The sequence below is a fragment of the Lutjanus erythropterus genome, chromosome 3 (assembly GCF_056507025.1).
Source record: "Lutjanus erythropterus isolate fLutEry1 chromosome 3, fLutEry1.hap2, whole genome shotgun sequence".
Taxonomy (NCBI): domain Eukaryota; kingdom Metazoa; phylum Chordata; class Actinopteri; order Lutjaniformes; family Lutjanidae; genus Lutjanus; species Lutjanus erythropterus.
The window spans coordinates 1,960,314-1,978,435 of record NC_139319.1 but is presented as its reverse complement, the minus strand read 5'-3'; the positions used below and the strand labels follow the sequence as shown (position 1 = coordinate 1,978,435).

Sequence of the window (18,122 nt, the reverse complement as noted above, 5' to 3'; positions counted from 1 at the left end):
GTTCTTTTACTTCACCTGTAATGAAACATTCAAAACAAGAGAAACATGAACGGTTTCTGACCTGTGTGAAGTTGATGGTGAAGATGGCGTGCGAGCGGCTGCTGACGTCGTTCATGCCGGTGCTGGCGGTGGTGCGGTTGATGTTTCCGGCCTCCATCAGCTCCTCCACGTCACTGTAGTTCTGCACCAGGTGTTTGGACAGATCTGAGATCAGGACGGAGGGAAGGAGAAGTCGATACATGAACAAAACGCTGAGAAAACGCTGATTTTCACTTTAAAAGGCTCAATTTACTTTATTGCATGTTTTAATCTGCTGCAAACACAAGACACCCTTTCTGAGGTTCTTACTTACCCATCCCTGACCGAAACCAGGCTATATAAAACCTGATTCGATCCTGGAGTGTACTCTGCAGCGGTCTCACCTTCTACATACGGTCCGTCTTTTGGATGCTCTCTGACTCTCAGGTTGTAGGTCTGAGTGGATTTCCTCCTCAGCAGGTCTCTCACCCTCTCGTTGTAGATCTCCAGGTAGCTGAAGGCAGAAACCAGAGAAAAACATGGCTGAAACAGTGCTCATAATAATGACTTTCTCTAATTACCTTTAGTCAACAGTGTTTTTTAGCCTCAAAAATAACAATAAAACATTTAGTCCTTAATATGTTTCTCCCAGGTGCAAGTTGGAAGTCGCCTCCTGCTTTCTGTCAGAGCTCCATGAAAAAAGAAAAGAGAAGCTGTCATTGGTCAAACCAAGGATAAAGCTTAAACAGTGGGACTGAAATAACAAAGTTGAGTCACATCCCCCTAAAATCAAGTCATCAGGTGTATTTCCTGCCTCTCATTTTTCAGTCCCTCCAGGATTTTGCAGCCTAAAATGCCTGATTTCACAGCAGCTTTTCTAAAAATATGCAGTGCAGGTAGCCATGTTTTTAGGCATTTACTTGCAATGAAATTGCAAAAGAAAAAGTTGTGATTTTTTTGTATAATTCATTAAAAATCAAAGGCAATTGCTCCAGGAAGAACAAAACCACACTGTTCTGAGTGTTCTCACTCAAATCTGCTTTATTAGTAAATGAAGAGATGCAGTTTGGAACTCAAACTCAGTCAAAACAGCATAAAATTGTAAAATATGAAAATGCACAGGGAACTGATAAATGACACACCTTGTGTTTTTTTAGTACCCATGACAAAATAAAAAAAAAATAGAAATACAAAAAAATGATAAATAATAAAACAGTGAGTCAGTTCATCTAGGCATACATGACATTTGTGTGTAGGACTGTTATGATTGGTGGAACTCACAGGAAGTTACAATGATTGGTCAACTTTGAGGAAAGGTTGCAGCGACTGGAAAAAATTTAAAGGTTCACAAGGATTGGTTGAACTTACATTGACTGTTGTGATTGCAACAGCGCAGCTTCCCTCCAGGAAGTTGCACGGTTGCAATCTCCTCTCCTGTGTATAAAGTGCAGCTTGAACTCTGGTCTCACCTGACTTCGGTACGAAATGAAGCTTCATCCCATCGAGTCGCCTCAGAGATCCGGCTGAACAAACCTTCACAGATCCTCGGGATCAGACCTGCATCTCCCTAAAAGAAAAACAAACAAACAAAAAAAAACATTAAGTTAAAACTCTGACACATGTTATAGTTGTTGTGGACTGACTCCATCCAGCCATCCACTTGATTTAGAACAATTTTTAAATGATGTATTTATATTTGTCGTTGTAGTTATTCTGTTTGGTGTGCAGGGGCCAATTTAAGGACATCACCATCACCTCTGTGGCCTCTGAGAAACTGTGAATGCAATTTTGCCTTTTTTTTTATAGATGTAACAATAAATCAAGAAAATAAACAAAGGATTAAGTGATAATGAAAATAATCCTTGCAGCTCTAGCGTCCAAACTAATCATGAGAAAATGAGACACTTGAGTTGAACTCGGCTGGAGCCTTCAGCGATGACTCCACTGAGCAGACAGGTCGATAGTTTGGACTCTGTGAATCTTATCATTCATCCTGGGGCCTCTATGGATAACAGAGCCTGGTATGTAAATGTTAAATATGTCCGGAGTTTTGTCTCACAGGATTTCCCATCATGGTGTAGGACTTCCCCGAGCCGGTCTGACCATAGGCGAAGACACAGGCATTGTAGCCCTCAAACGCCGCCTTCAGCACGTCTGAGCCCAAATCTTTGAAAACCTGCAAATGAAACCAAAAACATACCAGCTTTTATTCCTAGCTGAGATCTCTTTGAGGCCTTTGTTGACGTGTTTACTGGTGCATGAGATTGCAAAACATTTCAGTCCAGATTTGAAGCTCACATGACTCAGAGTCTGAGAATTGATGTTGCAGAGTTGTAATGTGATATGTCAGAGCTGGAGTTGTGTTACAGTCCAGTGTAAACACACACAGAGTCTGTCAGCAACAAGCCGCTTTGACTGAGAACAAGAGTTTGATAAATCCTCCACCCTCTGACCCCAAATCCAAACCAGCAGGAGGTTTGCACAGCAGGACTGGGAAATTATTAATCAGAAAAACCCTTTGAAACCCCGGCTGTAGCTCACTTTGACGAACAGCTTTATTACTGTCATTATATGTCTTATCCAGAGCTGCCAGATGTTGTTATTCTAAGAACGAGATAGGACACTTTGCATGTCGTAGTATTATGTATGTTCGTGTTTACAGGATCTTAACAAAGCACAGATATATGTTGGTACAGTAGGATCAAAAAGTCTGAGACCACAGTGAAAATATTTTCACATGAACCTTGAAACAATCATCTCCTGACTCCAGGCTGCTGAGGGGGCAGTGCAATATGAGGCAGACAAAAAGCTGCCACACCATCAGAAGATCAATACATCAAGCTTAGTTTCCCCCAGAGACAGAAAAGCAACTTCATCACAGAGAGACATTAGCTAAATAAAGAACGCAAGACTCAAATCAGCAAGAGTGCTGTCAGAAGACGGCTGTCTCGCAGTGGTCTCAGAGAACAAGTAACTGATAATAAAGCACTTCTCAGGAAGGGAAACAAGGCCAAATGCTTGGAGTTGACTAAAAAATGGGAAAAAGAAGAGAAAAACTTCTCATTTACTGATGAATCACAGTTTGAGATGTATGGCAGCAACGTAAGGAGACAAAATGAGGAGAGAAAGGTAAACTGGTGGTTTGAAAATAAAAGACAATTTGTTTGATTCAACTCTTATCAGTATTATGATGGTTAGAACCAGGGCGGAGCGCCCATAGTCGACTGAACAGACACTGAACAGACACCTCAACCAGATGCAACTGTTTGCTTGCTTGTTGTTTGTGCTTGTTTTCACCACCGACAGGCTCAGCTTGTTATTGTTACTGTCTGACAACATTATGGAAAGAATCATGGCAGTTACAAACCTTATTTTAAAGAGTGTGATACGTAAACCTCTTTAAACCTCTTGATTCGTTTTTCCACTGTCCCAACAAACTCTAATTTGGTTGGAAATAAATCCTTATGATGTAAAAAAGTGCAGGTGATGCTGGACAGCAGCTGCAGCCTCGGGACAGAAGCTCCGCAGGTCCTCTGATTTTATAACTGAACTATAGATGGACACACACTCACAGATGATGAACAAAGGCATTAAAACGGGAGTCTATCTAGTCAAATATACTCTTGAAGGCTCATACAGGAATTCATTGTGGCCACTGTACCATTAAAAAAAGGAGGAATCGTCAAATATTTGTGCAGGACGGCCAAATCTGATTCAACTAAAAGTCTTTAGCCCTAATTAGAACCCCACTACTCTTTAAACCTGTCAGGTGATCTGTGTCTCAACAGATTTTTAAAATAAAAACCTTTTAAAATGATGTGCCATGACTGGTATTTACCTTTTCCTGGGAGACAAACGTGGAGCTCTTGCAGTCGGTGGAGTCGTAGGAGAAGTCGTACGTGAAGGTTTTCGTTCGATCCCTCATCGAATCACCCGCGATGCTATCAGGGATCTTCGGACATCAGAACAGAAAATACAAAGTCAGAGCTTCAGCCTGAGTTCTTTAGGACAACCCCCCCCCCAAAAAACAAACAAAGTACCTTCAGGTTGGTGATGGAGGTTTTGGTTCCTTCCATCTTGATGATGCATTTTGCTTCCAAGTCCTTTTCCCTGTAAAAGATCAATGACGCTTATTTATTAAGTTGTTGTTTTTTCTTTGCTAAACTTATGACATGGACACAGGACAGACTCTGATATCTGTGATGTTCATTAAGTCAGAGTTCAAAACCTCTTCTAGAACCATTAGAATAGTTTTACCTTTAATCAAGTTTAAATGACGTTTTTAATTAATTCTTAATTTATGTTTGACTAAGTTTTAAATCACCTTTCACCTGCTTTTTACTATAAATATCTGTCTTTAAAAACATAAACTTTGATCTAATCTTTTGTCTGCAGCAGCAGACTGTAGAACAGTGTGTCAGTAGCTTCAGATATATAAAAACATTTTTCCAAACTGTCCAGAACTCAGTTTTATTTATCCTTTATTTATCCAGGAAGGTCCCATTGAGACACTACATCTAGATACAACTTCACGGGTTAGAAAACATACAGTACATAAAAAATAACAAGAGAAAAAGTAAAGCATGCGGGCCGTAACAGTGATATCCATGTCACATTTCATCACAGGTCAAACATTATGTAAAGCAGCAACACGTCTCCTTCAGGAGACATTAACTTCAGCCCAGACTTCAGGGCCAAGTTTCTCTCTAACTTGAGTTTGTGATTCCAGACAAACCTGGCAAACATCAATAAAACGCACATGACTGAACCTGAATTGTTCCAGCAGGGCGACATGTTTGCTCAGGCCTGTATGATCTTCTGTCTCCACCCAGTTTGTCCTCAGGCTCAACAACATCTTTTACGTTTCAGTCAAAGCTGAACAGGAACATCTAATGTCTGTGCACTTCCAATTTAAAACTCTTTTACATCTAGACATCTACAGGTTTTCTGAGTGAGCATCAGCTGTGTTTAATGGGACAGGAAGGACAGGAAGGTGTCTGATATCTTAAAGTGAACAACACATTATGTAACACTGTGTTCTCTCATTATGAGCCTGTCATATAATGCAGGTCAACTCAGACACACGACACTCTTCAGGAAATGTGTTAAAGGTCATTAAAGGTGGCTCCAACTAATAAATATTTTCATTTTCAATTAATAAAATTTAAAAAAAAGTCCAAGTTGGATTTTTTGTATTTTATCAATCAAACAATTCTAAGATTAAATTTGTTTTCATACAAGTTGAAGAAAACAAGCAAATACACACATTTAAGAAGCTGAACCTAGTGACATGCTGCTTAAAACAATGTTTAAAAAACACGGACAAAATTTCATGTCAATTAAATAACTGAATCATTTCTGCTCTAGTTTAGTTCAACACTGATCAACTTTTTTCACCACTGACTGTCATTTCATAGACCAGACAACTATTAATTGATTAACCAAGAAAATAATCGGCCAATTCATCAACTGTGACAATAATCATTAGTTGTAGCAATATTCTGGACAATTTAAAAAACACTAAATGATAAATGACCAACATGATCAGTGTTACAGTTTTAGGGTAACAAAATTAATAATTAGAGCAGCTTCAAAAACTGTTTAATCCTCAACATTAGTGAATACAAAACACTCAGTGGTTCAAGTGTTTTTCTGTTTCTTATCCTTTTGTGTGGCTTTAGGAATGTCAGCAAGATAACAGAGTAAAATAACGTTTTAACATGGTGGCCTCCATGAAGAGAAAAAACAGATCATTCTAAGGTAACAAAAAACAAAAATTCTTATTTTCTGGGGATTATAAATATACTCTAATGTAAACATACTTAAGAACATTACATCGACCCTCCCCCCCCACACACACACACTTTTTAAACAAGGATCATAGGTTTAATTGATGCTGTAAATGTCTTATGGTCACAGTAGTGGAAACAAGGTAAATCGGTCATCAGCTGATCAGGAAACACATAAAAGGAAAAGAGCCACCACGTTTTTTAAAAACATACAAATGAAGATAGTCCCATAATTTTGTAATCATAAATCTTATTAGAGTTGCAATAATTGGTCAATTAATCAATTGTCAACTATCGAAATAATAGCCAACTATTCTGATAATCTATTAATCATTATGAATTCTAAATTCTCTGATTTCAGCTTCTCAAATGTGAATATTTTTTCTCCTTTCTGACAGTAAACTGAATATCTTTAGGTTGTGGACAAAACAAGACATTTGAGGACATTCGGAAACATTCAACTTCTTTTACATTATTTTCTGACATTTTGTGAACCAATCAACTTATCGATTAATCAAGAAAACGATCAAGAGATTAATCAACAGTGAAAATAATTGTTGGTCAAAGCCCTAAATCTTATTAAAAACTGATTTTTGCTGGTAAGTGGTGCGGCTGTCTGTTGGCACAAGAGGAGTGAAACTGGCAGTTTTCTCTTCTGTAATCTCTAAACTAACCCAGCTACACCTGCTGTGTCTCTGAGGGACAGACAGGTGAGGACAAGCTGTCAGCCTCTGTGAAAATCACTGCATGAACACCAGCTGTTATGACACGAAAACCACAAAATCACCTGCATTCACACACAAACCACAAGGATGAAGTGAAACTTCATTCCCAGAGACTGTTCACACTCACTTTAAATGAAATTATTCTACTGTTATAATAACCTTACAAACGCCTGCAGCAGTGGAAATGGTCATTCTGAGTTCGTTGATGTGATTTAAACACCCAGACTGCCCAGCGGCGGCTAACATCTGTGTGAGCCACTGACCTCAGTTAGCGTCACAAAATAGCCACATTAAACTTAAAGCATGAAGATTAACGTTAAACCACCGTGTTACTGTCCTGAACTCACCGTCTGTTCATGGGCCTGACCCGGACAGCCACCCGAACCGATGCCATGGCACATCCCGCTGTTGTCCGTCCAGTCCGGTCAGTCAAGTCTCTCAGTGAGCGACGCTGCTGCTTTATAACAGCTAATTAGCTAACGAGCTAACGGGCTAGCATCAACACTAACCCTCTGCAGGGGTAATAAAGAGGGCAAAAGTCGCAAAGATAACCAACCGACTGCACACGAAACGTACAAAGTGGACAGATAGTGACGAGGGGAGACGGTCGCCGCCGCGGACAGATGTTATCACTGTCCGGTGACACCGCGTCGCTGTCCCGGTGCGAACCGGCGGCTCATATTCATGGTCAATGTACAGGAGCCTGTTAGCCTCTTAGCTTTCATCGTAGATGTATTATAATGACCTAGATAGTGTATGCAAAGATGGCGCCTATTCAGTCCAATCAGAGTTGTTCGCCTGGCGTATAAATCGAAAAAGTTTTGTCTTTTCCGGGTTTACTTCCTGGTCATGCTGTCCACTGAATATGCGCAGTAGTGATTTCACCGCCTGCGAGTTCCCGCTCGATCCATAGACTTTACATTGTGGAGATATCACAGACTTTTAAAATTGCTTTTTTCGACTTGATGAAAGTTTTACAAATGTAAACCCTCATGGATCAAAAATTTCTAATAGAAAGAGTCATAACCGGCCCTGTTTGTAGTTTGACGTGTCCTGTCAACAGTTTTATAGGTGTCTCTTTTATAGTGGTGGTCTATGGGGAAAATGCTTTTGGGGCCGGTGGGGAATTTTCGCTGCAATACCGCGAGTGGCCACTGGGGGTAAAATGGCGACAGTGCTGAGCGGCAGAGCCTTGTCTAGGTCTATTATAAATCCACGAGTTTAATATGACAAAAAGAAGCAGAGCAACAGGGAGGCATCAGCTGATAAAAACATTACATCTATACGGAAGCCTGGAGAGGACAAACGAACAGCTGTACCGCATTACACCACTGAGATACTTCTGACATGTATATAATTCAACAGACCTGTACAGTATACATAGAATCTACAGACGTAAATATTTAGAGTTGTACTACCCAGTCCCAAAACAGCCTTTACACACAGGGTACAGCTTTTATTTCATAATTCCACATTCATTTATTTCCTTGCCCTCTTTATTTTCAATTCTTATGGTTCCGATTAGCTCTTAATTTTGACAACAAATACCACATGTTGTAAAAAAAATCCTAATTTTCTGTGTAACTAACATTTAACGCTAGATATATTAATCTTATATTGTGCAATGAAGATTTAATCTGTTAGCAAGAATGCATTTTGTGGCATGTTCTTTACATGCCAAAAAAAAAAGTAAATACTTCTTCCACTGTATGTAGAGACCTATAGGTCTACCACCATAATTACTTAAAAGTAGTATAATACATCTCTAGGGACAGCATAAAACAAAGCTGTCAAAATATTACTAAGAATGATAATAGTATTTGAACTGAGTACCTGAATATAAACATGCAGCCTGTAGTTCTCCTCCTGACCTGCAGGTGGCGGTAGATCATAAGTGTCGTTAATGCGGCAGCAGCAGCGTCACGGCGCCAGCAGCGGTGTGTTTCCTGTTGTATCTGAGCGGTGTGAATGAGTGGTGAGCAGGTGAGTTTAATATTTATACAGCTTTGTCTTTTACTCACCTGTCTGTAACTTTACAGACTCACTGGGACAGATGGTAACTGTCTGTAGATTATGTTTATAAAGGACAGTGTTCTGTTACACCGTGTAAAACATAGTAACTGTTAGCCACACCGCTAACTGCGGCTAGGCTAACGGTATGAATGAATGCAGCCAACGTTAAGCTAACGTATGCTAATATTGGCATAAATTTAGCTAATTGTAGAAGAAGTATTCAGATCCATTTTAAAGTAACAAATAATCCATTACAAGTAAAAGTCCTGCATTCAAAGCATTATTTTAATAAAAGTATCAAAGTATTGTGAGCAAAATATACTTAGAGTATGAAAACAAAAAGTAGTCAGATGTTCTCTGCCAGTGGTTCGCTGTGAAATCTGAGATGTTTAAGGTTAACTGCTTTATACACTGTTGGTTAATTTAATCTACAGCAATAATCATGTTTTATAGGATCGTCATATGTTTGTAGTGTGACTGCTGTGAGAACCAGGTATCTAAAAAAAAAAAAAGTCAGAAAATCAGCCTGTTTCCAGCTTTGTAATGATGCATTTTCCAGCTGATCCAAGAAGGGTTTTAATTTAGCTCAATAAAGAGGAAGTAACTCTTAAAGTAACCTTGATCACGGTTAAAGGTTAATTTATTTTTGTCCTAATCACCATTCTACAAAGGTTGTATAATGAAATGCAACTCAGAAAATAAAAATTCTATAAATGGATGAATAATTGAAATAATGTATCATAAAAATAAATTATATTTGGTGAAATATGGAGGACAGATTGAGGAGTCTCACAACCTGAGGACACTTTCACATTTAAAATCACCAGATTTGTAGATAAATGGTTTTCTTGTAATCCAAAATCTGAATCTGAACTCGTAACTGAAGTTGTCAGACAAATGTAGTTGAGTAAAAAGTACACTATTTTTACTGAGATGTAGTGGAGTGGAAGTATAAAGAGGCAGTGGAAATACTCAATGTATTTAGTTCCATTCCAGCACTAAACTTAACCTACCTGAAGTGTTAAAAAAGACACACACACACACACTTGGGATGGGAAGTTAACTGATGAAGTCATTGTTAGCTCTGTGTGATAGCTCCAGTTTGCAGCTTCTCTGTTGTATTTGTTCATTAACATCAGGTTAAGTCTGACTCTCTGGACATGGTTCATATCTCATTAGTATAAATTAGTGACCAGTAGGTGCACTTGACATGTAGATTTCAGTAGATGAGGAAGTTAATGTGCTCTCTTGTTGTTTTGTCAGACACCACCATGGATATCCGACCAAATCACACAATTTACATCAACAATATAAATGACAAAGTCAAGAAAGAAGGTAAGTGTGCATTTGGTCTCTCTGTATGGATTTATCATAAACAGTCAACATTCATGATGTCAGATTATGTGATCAAACTTTGTGTTGGAGTCACGTTACACGTTGTTTTAGTTGACTGGAATTGAGGATTTATTGAAACATTTTAAAGCTAAATCCATTTTAGCTTGTTTGGTTCCCTGATTATTTGTATTTTGATTGAAAGGTTTACTAAAATGAGTATATTGCACCTCCAGTGATTTGAAAATTACAGAAAGCCATATTGCAGTTTCATTAAAACTTCAATAAATTATGCAGCCCTAGTTCGAGCCTCTCTAAACCTGATATCAGGGTTTTCCCTGCTTATCTAACTCAGCTATCACATCTTAAAGTCTTCATCTAATCGCCGTCGTCTCAGCAGTGAACAGTTGTGTGGTTGCAGTCAGACATGATGAGAGTTTGTGTTCATCTGTTCTGCTTCTCGTCTTCCTCCTGCAGAGCTGAAGCGTTCGCTCTACGCGCTCTTCTCTCAGTTCGGGCAGGTGATCGACATCGTGGCCATGAAGACCATGAAGATGAGGGGACAGGCCTTTGTCGTCTTCAAAGAGCTCGCCGCCGCCACCAACGCACTGAGGCAGCTACAGGGCTTCCCCTTCTACAACAAGCCCATGGTAGGCTGAGAGTAATGTTGAGCCTGTCTCTTTTTTATTTGTTTGCTGGTTGACTTGTTTCTCCTGACTTGTGTGCTGCTGTTTTTCAGAGGATACAGTACGCAAAGACTGACTCTGAGGTCATTGCCAAGGTAAAAGGCACGTACGGCGACAAGGAGAAAAAGAAGGAGAAGAAGAAGAAAGCTCAGGAGCCGGCAGCATCGAGCCTGACGAAGAAACCAGCACCGGTGAGTGACGCTTCTGTCAGCAACATCAAGTCTAGGTTTACAGAAGTGTCTGTGCAGTTCAGCTCAGTTCACTCATGGTTTAACTGGTAAACATGGCAGACCGAGGGTAACGGACACGATGTGCCACCGCAGCAATGACGGCGCCGCACTATGGCTGAACACAAAAAGTGGTGGCCAGATTCATCTATAGCCACTCAACTAGAGCAATCAGTATTGGTGCTAGCACTGCTAACGTTAGCCACACTCTGCAAACCAGTATGACATTATTTACCTGCAGACGCTCTCCTGTCTGAAAAGGTAACTCATTGTTGAGTTGCTGTCGTGTTTTCTAAGCTAATGTATAGTGTTCATAACACACGGCGCAAAGTGTCACATTTCAGACGCTTTTAAAATATGATTTGGTTATTAAAGAAAGCGAGTAACGGTTTGAAATGGCTCTCAACACACACACTATTTTTTCAGACAAGGTTTAACTTTATCAATGATTAAACTGTGCTCAATTTTCACGGGTGTCTGAGGTTTCTTAGATTTAGACTAGTCAGCTGGTTTAAATTTAAGCTGTTGTTTTAAATGGGTCAAAACCAGGAACCAGAGAAATTAGTCACCAGGATCATCCTGAGTGAATACTGCTTATAATTTTTAAAACTTTGAATGCATTTTCCTTCCTTCAAGGCAGCTACAACAGCTGTTTGTTTCACAGAATAAAAAGCTAAAGGTGGCACTTTTCTTTGCAAGTAGGGTTGAAATAGACTTTTGCTTTTGGTACTTTAAATATATTTCGATTCTAATATTTGAGTACTTCATGTCAAATGTTGAGGACTTGTAACAGAGTATTTCTACACTGAAGTATTGCTACTTTTACTTGAGTAAAAGATCCGATTACTTCTTTCACCACTGAGAATTTTAAACTAGATACATCTTAAATGATTTTGACATTTATTATCAAATTAAAACATGATGTATGTGTGAAAGTATATTCCCAGGCGATAAAAACTTTGGTGGTAAAACCTGTAACTGTATTACTGCAGTACACAAACTCCTGTCTCACAGCTACTTAAAGTCAGATTTAGAAACTCCATCCTCCGTCTGCCCACGAGATGACACCACGTCCTCCTCAGCTGAGAGGAGATGAAGTTCGGATCACTGAACTTTACACATTACTGCCACTTCAGTGTGATTGATGGTTGTAATAAAAAAGGAAGGAAAACAAGAAACAGCTTGAAGAAATATTCCCCAAAAACTTGTTTATTTCTCATCATTTTTGTCATTTTTATCTGAGCGTGAATGTAAACATGTCAGCGAGTGGACTCAGAAGAAGGAGGCAGCAGTCGGGATCGGTCACCTCGCTGCAGAATAAATCAGGAGACATCAGATTGAAGTGTCCATGAGAGAAGAGTCAATCTGTCCTTCACCAGCTCACACACACTCTGTGGCTCTAACAGGAAATTGTCTGGAGGTGGTGCTGAACATTTGGAGGAGGCAGAGCCGTGGACTGATGCTCCTCTGTAATAACTTTGTGATGAGAAGGACCGAGTCTTGTCAACAGTTATTTACATGCTGTTCACCGTCATTGTTTGTGTTTTGTTGTTTGCAGGGATCAGCAGCACCTGTGCACTCGCCTGCAGTACAGGTAAGAGAACAAACTGAATGTTTTAGTCTCATCAGAGTGGAAAAAAGCAGGGAGATGATTGTTTATACAGTAGAATCTGCTTGTGTTGATTTAAAAAGACGGGACAGAATCATTACTATAGAAATGTTTAAATAATCTGCTTACAGTAATAAAGAATACAGTTTTTAATGCTGTTATTTGTAGATAAGTAGATAACTCACAGATCAGTGTGTCTCCACCTTTAACAGATGATTGATGAGGATCTGTGTTTTGTCCTCAGGTGCCGGACAATCCACCAAACTACATCCTGTTCCTCAATAACCTTCCAGAAGAGACCAACGAGATGATGCTCTCCATGCTGTTCAACCAGTGAGTTCACTGTCAGGAAGTGTGTGTTCATGATTCTTACAGGTGTGTGTGTGTGTCTGTCTGACAGTGGTGGCGTCTCTGTCCTCGGCAGGTTTCCCGGTTTCAAAGAGGTGCGTCTCGTCCCGGGGAAACACGACATCGCCTTTGTGGAGTTTGAAAGCGACACGCAGGCTGGTGTGGCTAAAGATGCGCTGCAGGGCTTCAGGATCACAGCGACCTGCGCCATGAAGATCACGTACGCCAAGAAGTAGTTCAGAAGTTTTGATCACTGGACACAAACTAAGAGACTCTGAGTGGGAGACGGATGTCCCCCCATTTCCGTTGTGTTTCCAGATCCTTTTTTTTTGTAAATCCTACGGAGCTTCTTTTTTTTTTCTGTTAAGATTTTTTTTTGTTTGGTAAGTTCTGTGCTGTCGTTCATGAGGCAGAGTGGAAAAAATCTCTGGCCTTCATTTTATTTTGTAAAATAAAAGGTTTTTACATAATTGTTGCCTTAAATAAGAGTTTCTCTCTCAGCTCCTCAGGAACAAACATCAGTTTTAACCCCAAGCTGGACAACAAAACCCCTTCAACTTTTTTGATATTAAAAGGACAGTTTACCACAAAATCAAAAATGCACCTTCCCTCTGTACCTCTTACCTGTAGTGCTTATTCATCTGTCTAGACAGTGTTGGTGTGAGTTGCAGAGTTTTGAGATATCAGCCGTAGAGATGTGTGACTTCTCTCCAGTATAACGGCACTAAATGGCACTTAAGTGCCAAAAACTACATTTGAAAAATTAATCAGTAGCATCTCGTTCCAGAAATCATGACCTGGTTATTCAAGATCAGTCAGACCTTGTTGTGAGCAGTTTCATGTAGGACAGTGGTGCCCAACCCTGGTCCTCAAGGACCCCTGTCCTGCATGTTTTAGATGTTTCCCTGCTCCAACACACCTGATTCAAATGATCAGGCTCTTATCAGGCTTCTGCAGAGGCTTGATGATGAACTGATCATTTGAATCAGCAGTCCCTGAGGACCAGGACTGAGAAACACCGATCTAGTACAATGGTTCACACACTGGAGGGGCCTGATCCCCGCTAGGGGTCACCAAAGCTTCATAGAGGGTCATGAGGCCTTCTCCAGTACAGGGCTGTAAGAAAACTGAGTTTATCAAAACAGAAGCCTGTTAAGTGGATGTGATTGTTAAAAATATACATAATACAGATATAATATTATAAAAAGGTCTTAAGAGTATCAAGAAATTTCATCAAGCCTGCAATTATCACTTGTTCTGTGCTGTTATTGTTGAATAGAATATTAAATATCTATAAAATCTCAGTCAGGGGAAGTCGGATTATTCAATGATAGAAAAGGGATCCCTCAAAGAAAAAGTTTAAGAACCACTGATCTTTAAGGTCAAATCTGCACTTTCATTCTTTCTACAGGTTATCAGTGATTATACACTAAATAACATAAAAAATTCAGAGAATGATCTTCAATTAAAAGTTGTCCTTCATGTGTTCAACAGGGTTTGTTTAAAGACTTGAAATTTTGGAAAATGCTTCATTTAGTCATGATGATTAAAGGGTTAATAATGTGCTTAAATTTGAATATGCAGCTTTTAAAAAATTCTAAATTTTCAACACAATCTGGTGTTTCTTTGATGTGATAAAAATCTTTTCATATTTGAAGTGAAACAATTCCGTCGTCATGTTTGTTTGTCTCCTGCCGTCTCGCGCCTTCGTAACTTTTAATAATCAGAATGGATCTGTATTGTCCACATCTGTATTTCAGTTCTTCTGCGTCAAACAGAACATTTCCTGCTTCCACAAGTCATTTCTGATGTCAGTGTCAGTCTTCCTGGGACAAATGACGTCACTCTATTTGTTATTACATCACTTTAACTTTAGACATCTGAAATCCAAAACCATTCCAGATATTAGTAGTGTAACTCTTAATTATTATCTGAAATTGATTAGAAAACACGCATGTCCAGACATTGTGGCACAAGTGACAGTTTTGTACATTAGTAATGGAAGAAAAGTCACTGTCGATACCTGAAATGTTCTTTTTGACTCGGAAGTCGGGCTGCAAGTAATAATTAATTTTAATTATCGAGTAATCTGTCAATTATCAATAATTTTTATAATTACTTGATTAGTCATTGGGTCTATAAAATGGTAAAAAATGTTGATCAGAGCTCAAGGTGACGTCCTCGAATGTCTTGTTTTGTCCACAACCCAAAGAAATTCACAAAGAAATGTACTGTCATAGAAGAGTAAAGAAACTAGGAAAAAAAAAATCACATTTGGAATCAAAGAATTTGTACATTTTTTATTAAAAAACGAGTCAAAATGATTAATCGATTACCAAAATAGTTGCTGATTAATTTAAGAGCTGATTAATGGACGTGTTGTTGGACGGTGCAGCCTGATCTGATCCTGATCATTAGGCTTTAATCTTCAGCTTTATCTCAGCACCTCTCCACATCATCCTCACTTCATGCTGGATTTAACCACTTCTCCCGCCACGGCGAGGATCTCCACCTCCTCTTCACCCATATCCCACAAACCCCTGCTGTCATCTGCCTGGTAATCTAACAGTTCACAAAGTGATGAAGTGTTGAAGTGTGGGCTCGTTCAACCGCCTGCAGATCAATAACTCTCCTCTGGTCATATTTATATACGAGCTGAAACGGTACTGATGTCGCCGTCAGTGAGCGAGGTGAAATACGGTTCTCACCTGCAGCAGAATGAATCATGGTCAACTGAGGAAGTGACAGGCGTCGATGAAGGAACACGACTGAGACTGACCTGAAGTACAGAGAACACGTTCTGTGTGGAAACAGAGTTCTTACAGATTTTTAACAGTAAAATTAAAGCACTTTCAAGGTACCTTAACCAAAAATGTTTGATGCAATTCTGACGCAGGTGGAACAGAAAAAAAAAGGCAGTGTTTTCATCGACCCACACTCCTGTCTATAATCGTGTTTCTCCAAGTTGAAGCTCTAGTCTCACTGGTCACAATAATAACTATAAACAAATAATAACTTTGTGAAATCTTTAGGTGCACGCCCTCTGTTTCTTTTTCTGTCTCTCCCTGCCCTGTGTATTATTTGTAATATTTCCCCTTTTTTATGTATGTTTTTTAATTGTGGAAAAAAAAAAACTATTTCAAGATCTCTGCAAAGTTTATCTAAAAATCCTTAAAAGTTTAAGTGGTTGATTAGCTAGGATGGATAGGTCTCACAGATGGTGAAACACCTGCTGCAATGCCACCAAAACTGACAGATTCAACCAGCAGTGACCTCCACATACGTTGTCCGGAGCTGAAACAAGATTTCAGACTGAAGCAGTTGTTGATCAGTTGCGCCCCCTAGTGGAGTGAGAAGTCAGCTGTCAATATAAAACAGAGCAGTCAAAGATCAGAATTACTGTTTGTCTCCACCAACCAGTCAAGTCAGTTTCCATCCATGTCTGTCCAGACTCATATATTGTCGCTAATGAAAGAATTTAATATGGAACTCACCACTATATTGACCTGTAACTTTAAAGGAATTTAATAAAAGGTGCTATGTGTATTTTTTGGCATTCTGTGATAGTCATAGCACCACCTACTGACGAGTCCAAGTCAATTGTGGTCAAAAAAGCCCTAAGACCTTGATAATGTTGTAAGGTGAAGTTTGGGACATTTTGTGAAACAGCGTTGCCCTGGTGGCACGGCGAACTTTGATGTTTCGCCATAACACATGAAGTTGCCAATGGACTTGCCAACGATGGGGCCCCTCCCCTCCTCGCTGCTCCACAGTTCAAAGGCGCCTCCTCATGCAGCTGCTGACGGTGGGGTGTCAAGTTCTGATGTTTCACCATGAAACAGGAAATTCCTATAACTTTAATGGAAATTGTCCAAACTGCACCAAACCTCACATGTCTGATAACATGACAATTTTCCATGATAGTCATGGCGTCACCTACTGGTGACACTAAATGACATGTCTTAGTCTTACATGCCTGACGTGCTCCTCCTAGCAGGTTGACCATATCCAACTTAAATGTGGTCAGAAAGGCCTTAAGAGGTTGATAATGATCAGAGTCCCTTTCTGATCACATCTACATGCCAGTCAGGAGTTATGTTTATTGCGCCCCCCACTGGCAGCAGGAAGAAAGCCTCCCATGACAACCATCATCTGATTCACATGAAATTTTCACAGTGCGGTCTAGTTGAACATATAATTAACGTTTCTTCTGTCGCGTCACCTGGTGGAGACAGGAAGTGAAATCTGACTCTTTCCTGTGGTGTAAGTTACAAGCGTCAGCGTCCAGTGATGGGGTCTTGGCCACGACACGTCCCAATGGGCACGAGGGCGCGAGGGCCCATTCCATGCTGCTTGCAGCTTTAATATTTGTATTGTATTTGTTATATTATGGTTCTCACCCGCTGTCTGCCCACAGTTATTTAATTTTTTTTCTGTGCCCACCCATGAATAAATATATGTTTATATATGTTTTTACTCATTGCACGTCTTTGCAGGTCACCTGTCACCTGTCTGTAGGACATGTGTGAGGACGCCGAGCATCTTTACATCTCTTTATATAAACAACAACAACAGATGAAATGAAGGCTGCATTTGGTACAATACTTTCATCAAAGACGGTCTCTGTTTTAGACAAACCAGTGAATGAATGAAACCCTCTCCTCCTCTGTCCTCCATTCACAAAGTCAAAGATGTCCTGCTCAAGGACACTCCAGCAGGGTCCACATGTTTCACCATCACTTGGGTCATCTCATGAGGACATACATACAATAAATTCACATCAGCTAAAGAATGAGACAAGATTGTTGCCTTTTCTTGGTCGCTGATGTTTAATTAAAGCTTTTCAAAATAAGATCTCTCAGCAGATTATTTTCTTCCTGATGTTTGCAGTGAAATGTGGAGGTGAAATGTTTCCACCCACTCGCAGCTTTAATTTTTCCTCTGAGCTCCTCGTTGTCACGTTCAGCCTGCAGCGTTTCAGCAGCAGGAGTTACGCACACAGAAATATTAAACACTGCATAATAAGGGTACAAATCATATACTTTAATTCCTGCCAGCGGGTCGGATTTGCTGTGAAATCAGATGAACGTGTTTACATTTTCCCACGCAGTTGTTCATTGGACAGTTCAAAAGAAGCAGGAGGGGACTTTTATGTAGATCAGTGATCACCAAAGTGTGGGCCGCGGGCCAGTGGTGGGCCATGAAGGCCCTGCAGGTGGGCCTTGGGAAGTCGTGAACAACAAATACATTTTTAAGTTTCAATTTTAGCTTTGAGTTTGAAATTACAATGAAAGCAGGATATAAATGCCACAATCTTATCCATTTAACGTCTGTGTACTCTGCCTGTTTTCGCATGTCTGGACCTATTTTTCAAC

The 18,122-nt window shown here is 39.8% G+C and overlaps 2 protein-coding genes across 4 annotated transcripts in view; one reads left to right on the top strand and one right to left on the bottom strand.

Moving 5' to 3' along the window:
- The window catches only part of kif16ba (kinesin family member 16Ba), a 28,313-nt gene extending 20,938 nt beyond the window's left edge, over positions 1-7,375 (bottom strand). The window contains exons 1-7 of one of the 3 annotated variants that reach the window (XM_084714611.1): positions 6,880-7,375; positions 4,059-4,128; positions 3,857-3,970; positions 2,078-2,194; positions 1,488-1,585; positions 423-532; positions 62-204 (exon numbers count right to left, since the gene is read on the bottom strand). In XM_084714611.1, coding sequence (XP_084570737.1) covers positions 62-204; positions 423-532; positions 1,488-1,585; positions 2,078-2,194; positions 3,857-3,970; positions 4,059-4,128; positions 6,880-6,926 — 699 coding nt within the window. In that variant the 5' untranslated portion in view covers positions 6,927-7,375. The remainder of the gene's footprint in view (positions 1-61; positions 205-422; positions 533-1,487; positions 1,586-2,077; positions 2,195-3,856; positions 3,971-4,058; positions 4,129-6,879) is intronic. The other 2 variants (XM_084714613.1, XM_084714614.1) reach the window with 2 other exon arrangements.
- Positions 7,376-8,431: 1,056 nt separating this feature from the next.
- snrpb2 (small nuclear ribonucleoprotein polypeptide B2) lies at positions 8,432-13,217 on the top strand. The gene is made up of 7 exons (XM_084714636.1): positions 8,432-8,515; positions 9,809-9,880; positions 10,355-10,527; positions 10,617-10,754; positions 12,349-12,384; positions 12,644-12,732; positions 12,824-13,217. Exons 2-7 carry the CDS (start codon positions 9,817-9,819, stop codon positions 12,981-12,983), a joined length of 660 nt encoding a protein of 219 aa, XP_084570762.1. The 5' UTR covers positions 8,432-8,515; positions 9,809-9,816; the 3' UTR covers positions 12,984-13,217.
- Positions 13,218-18,122: the final 4,905 nt, after the last annotated feature.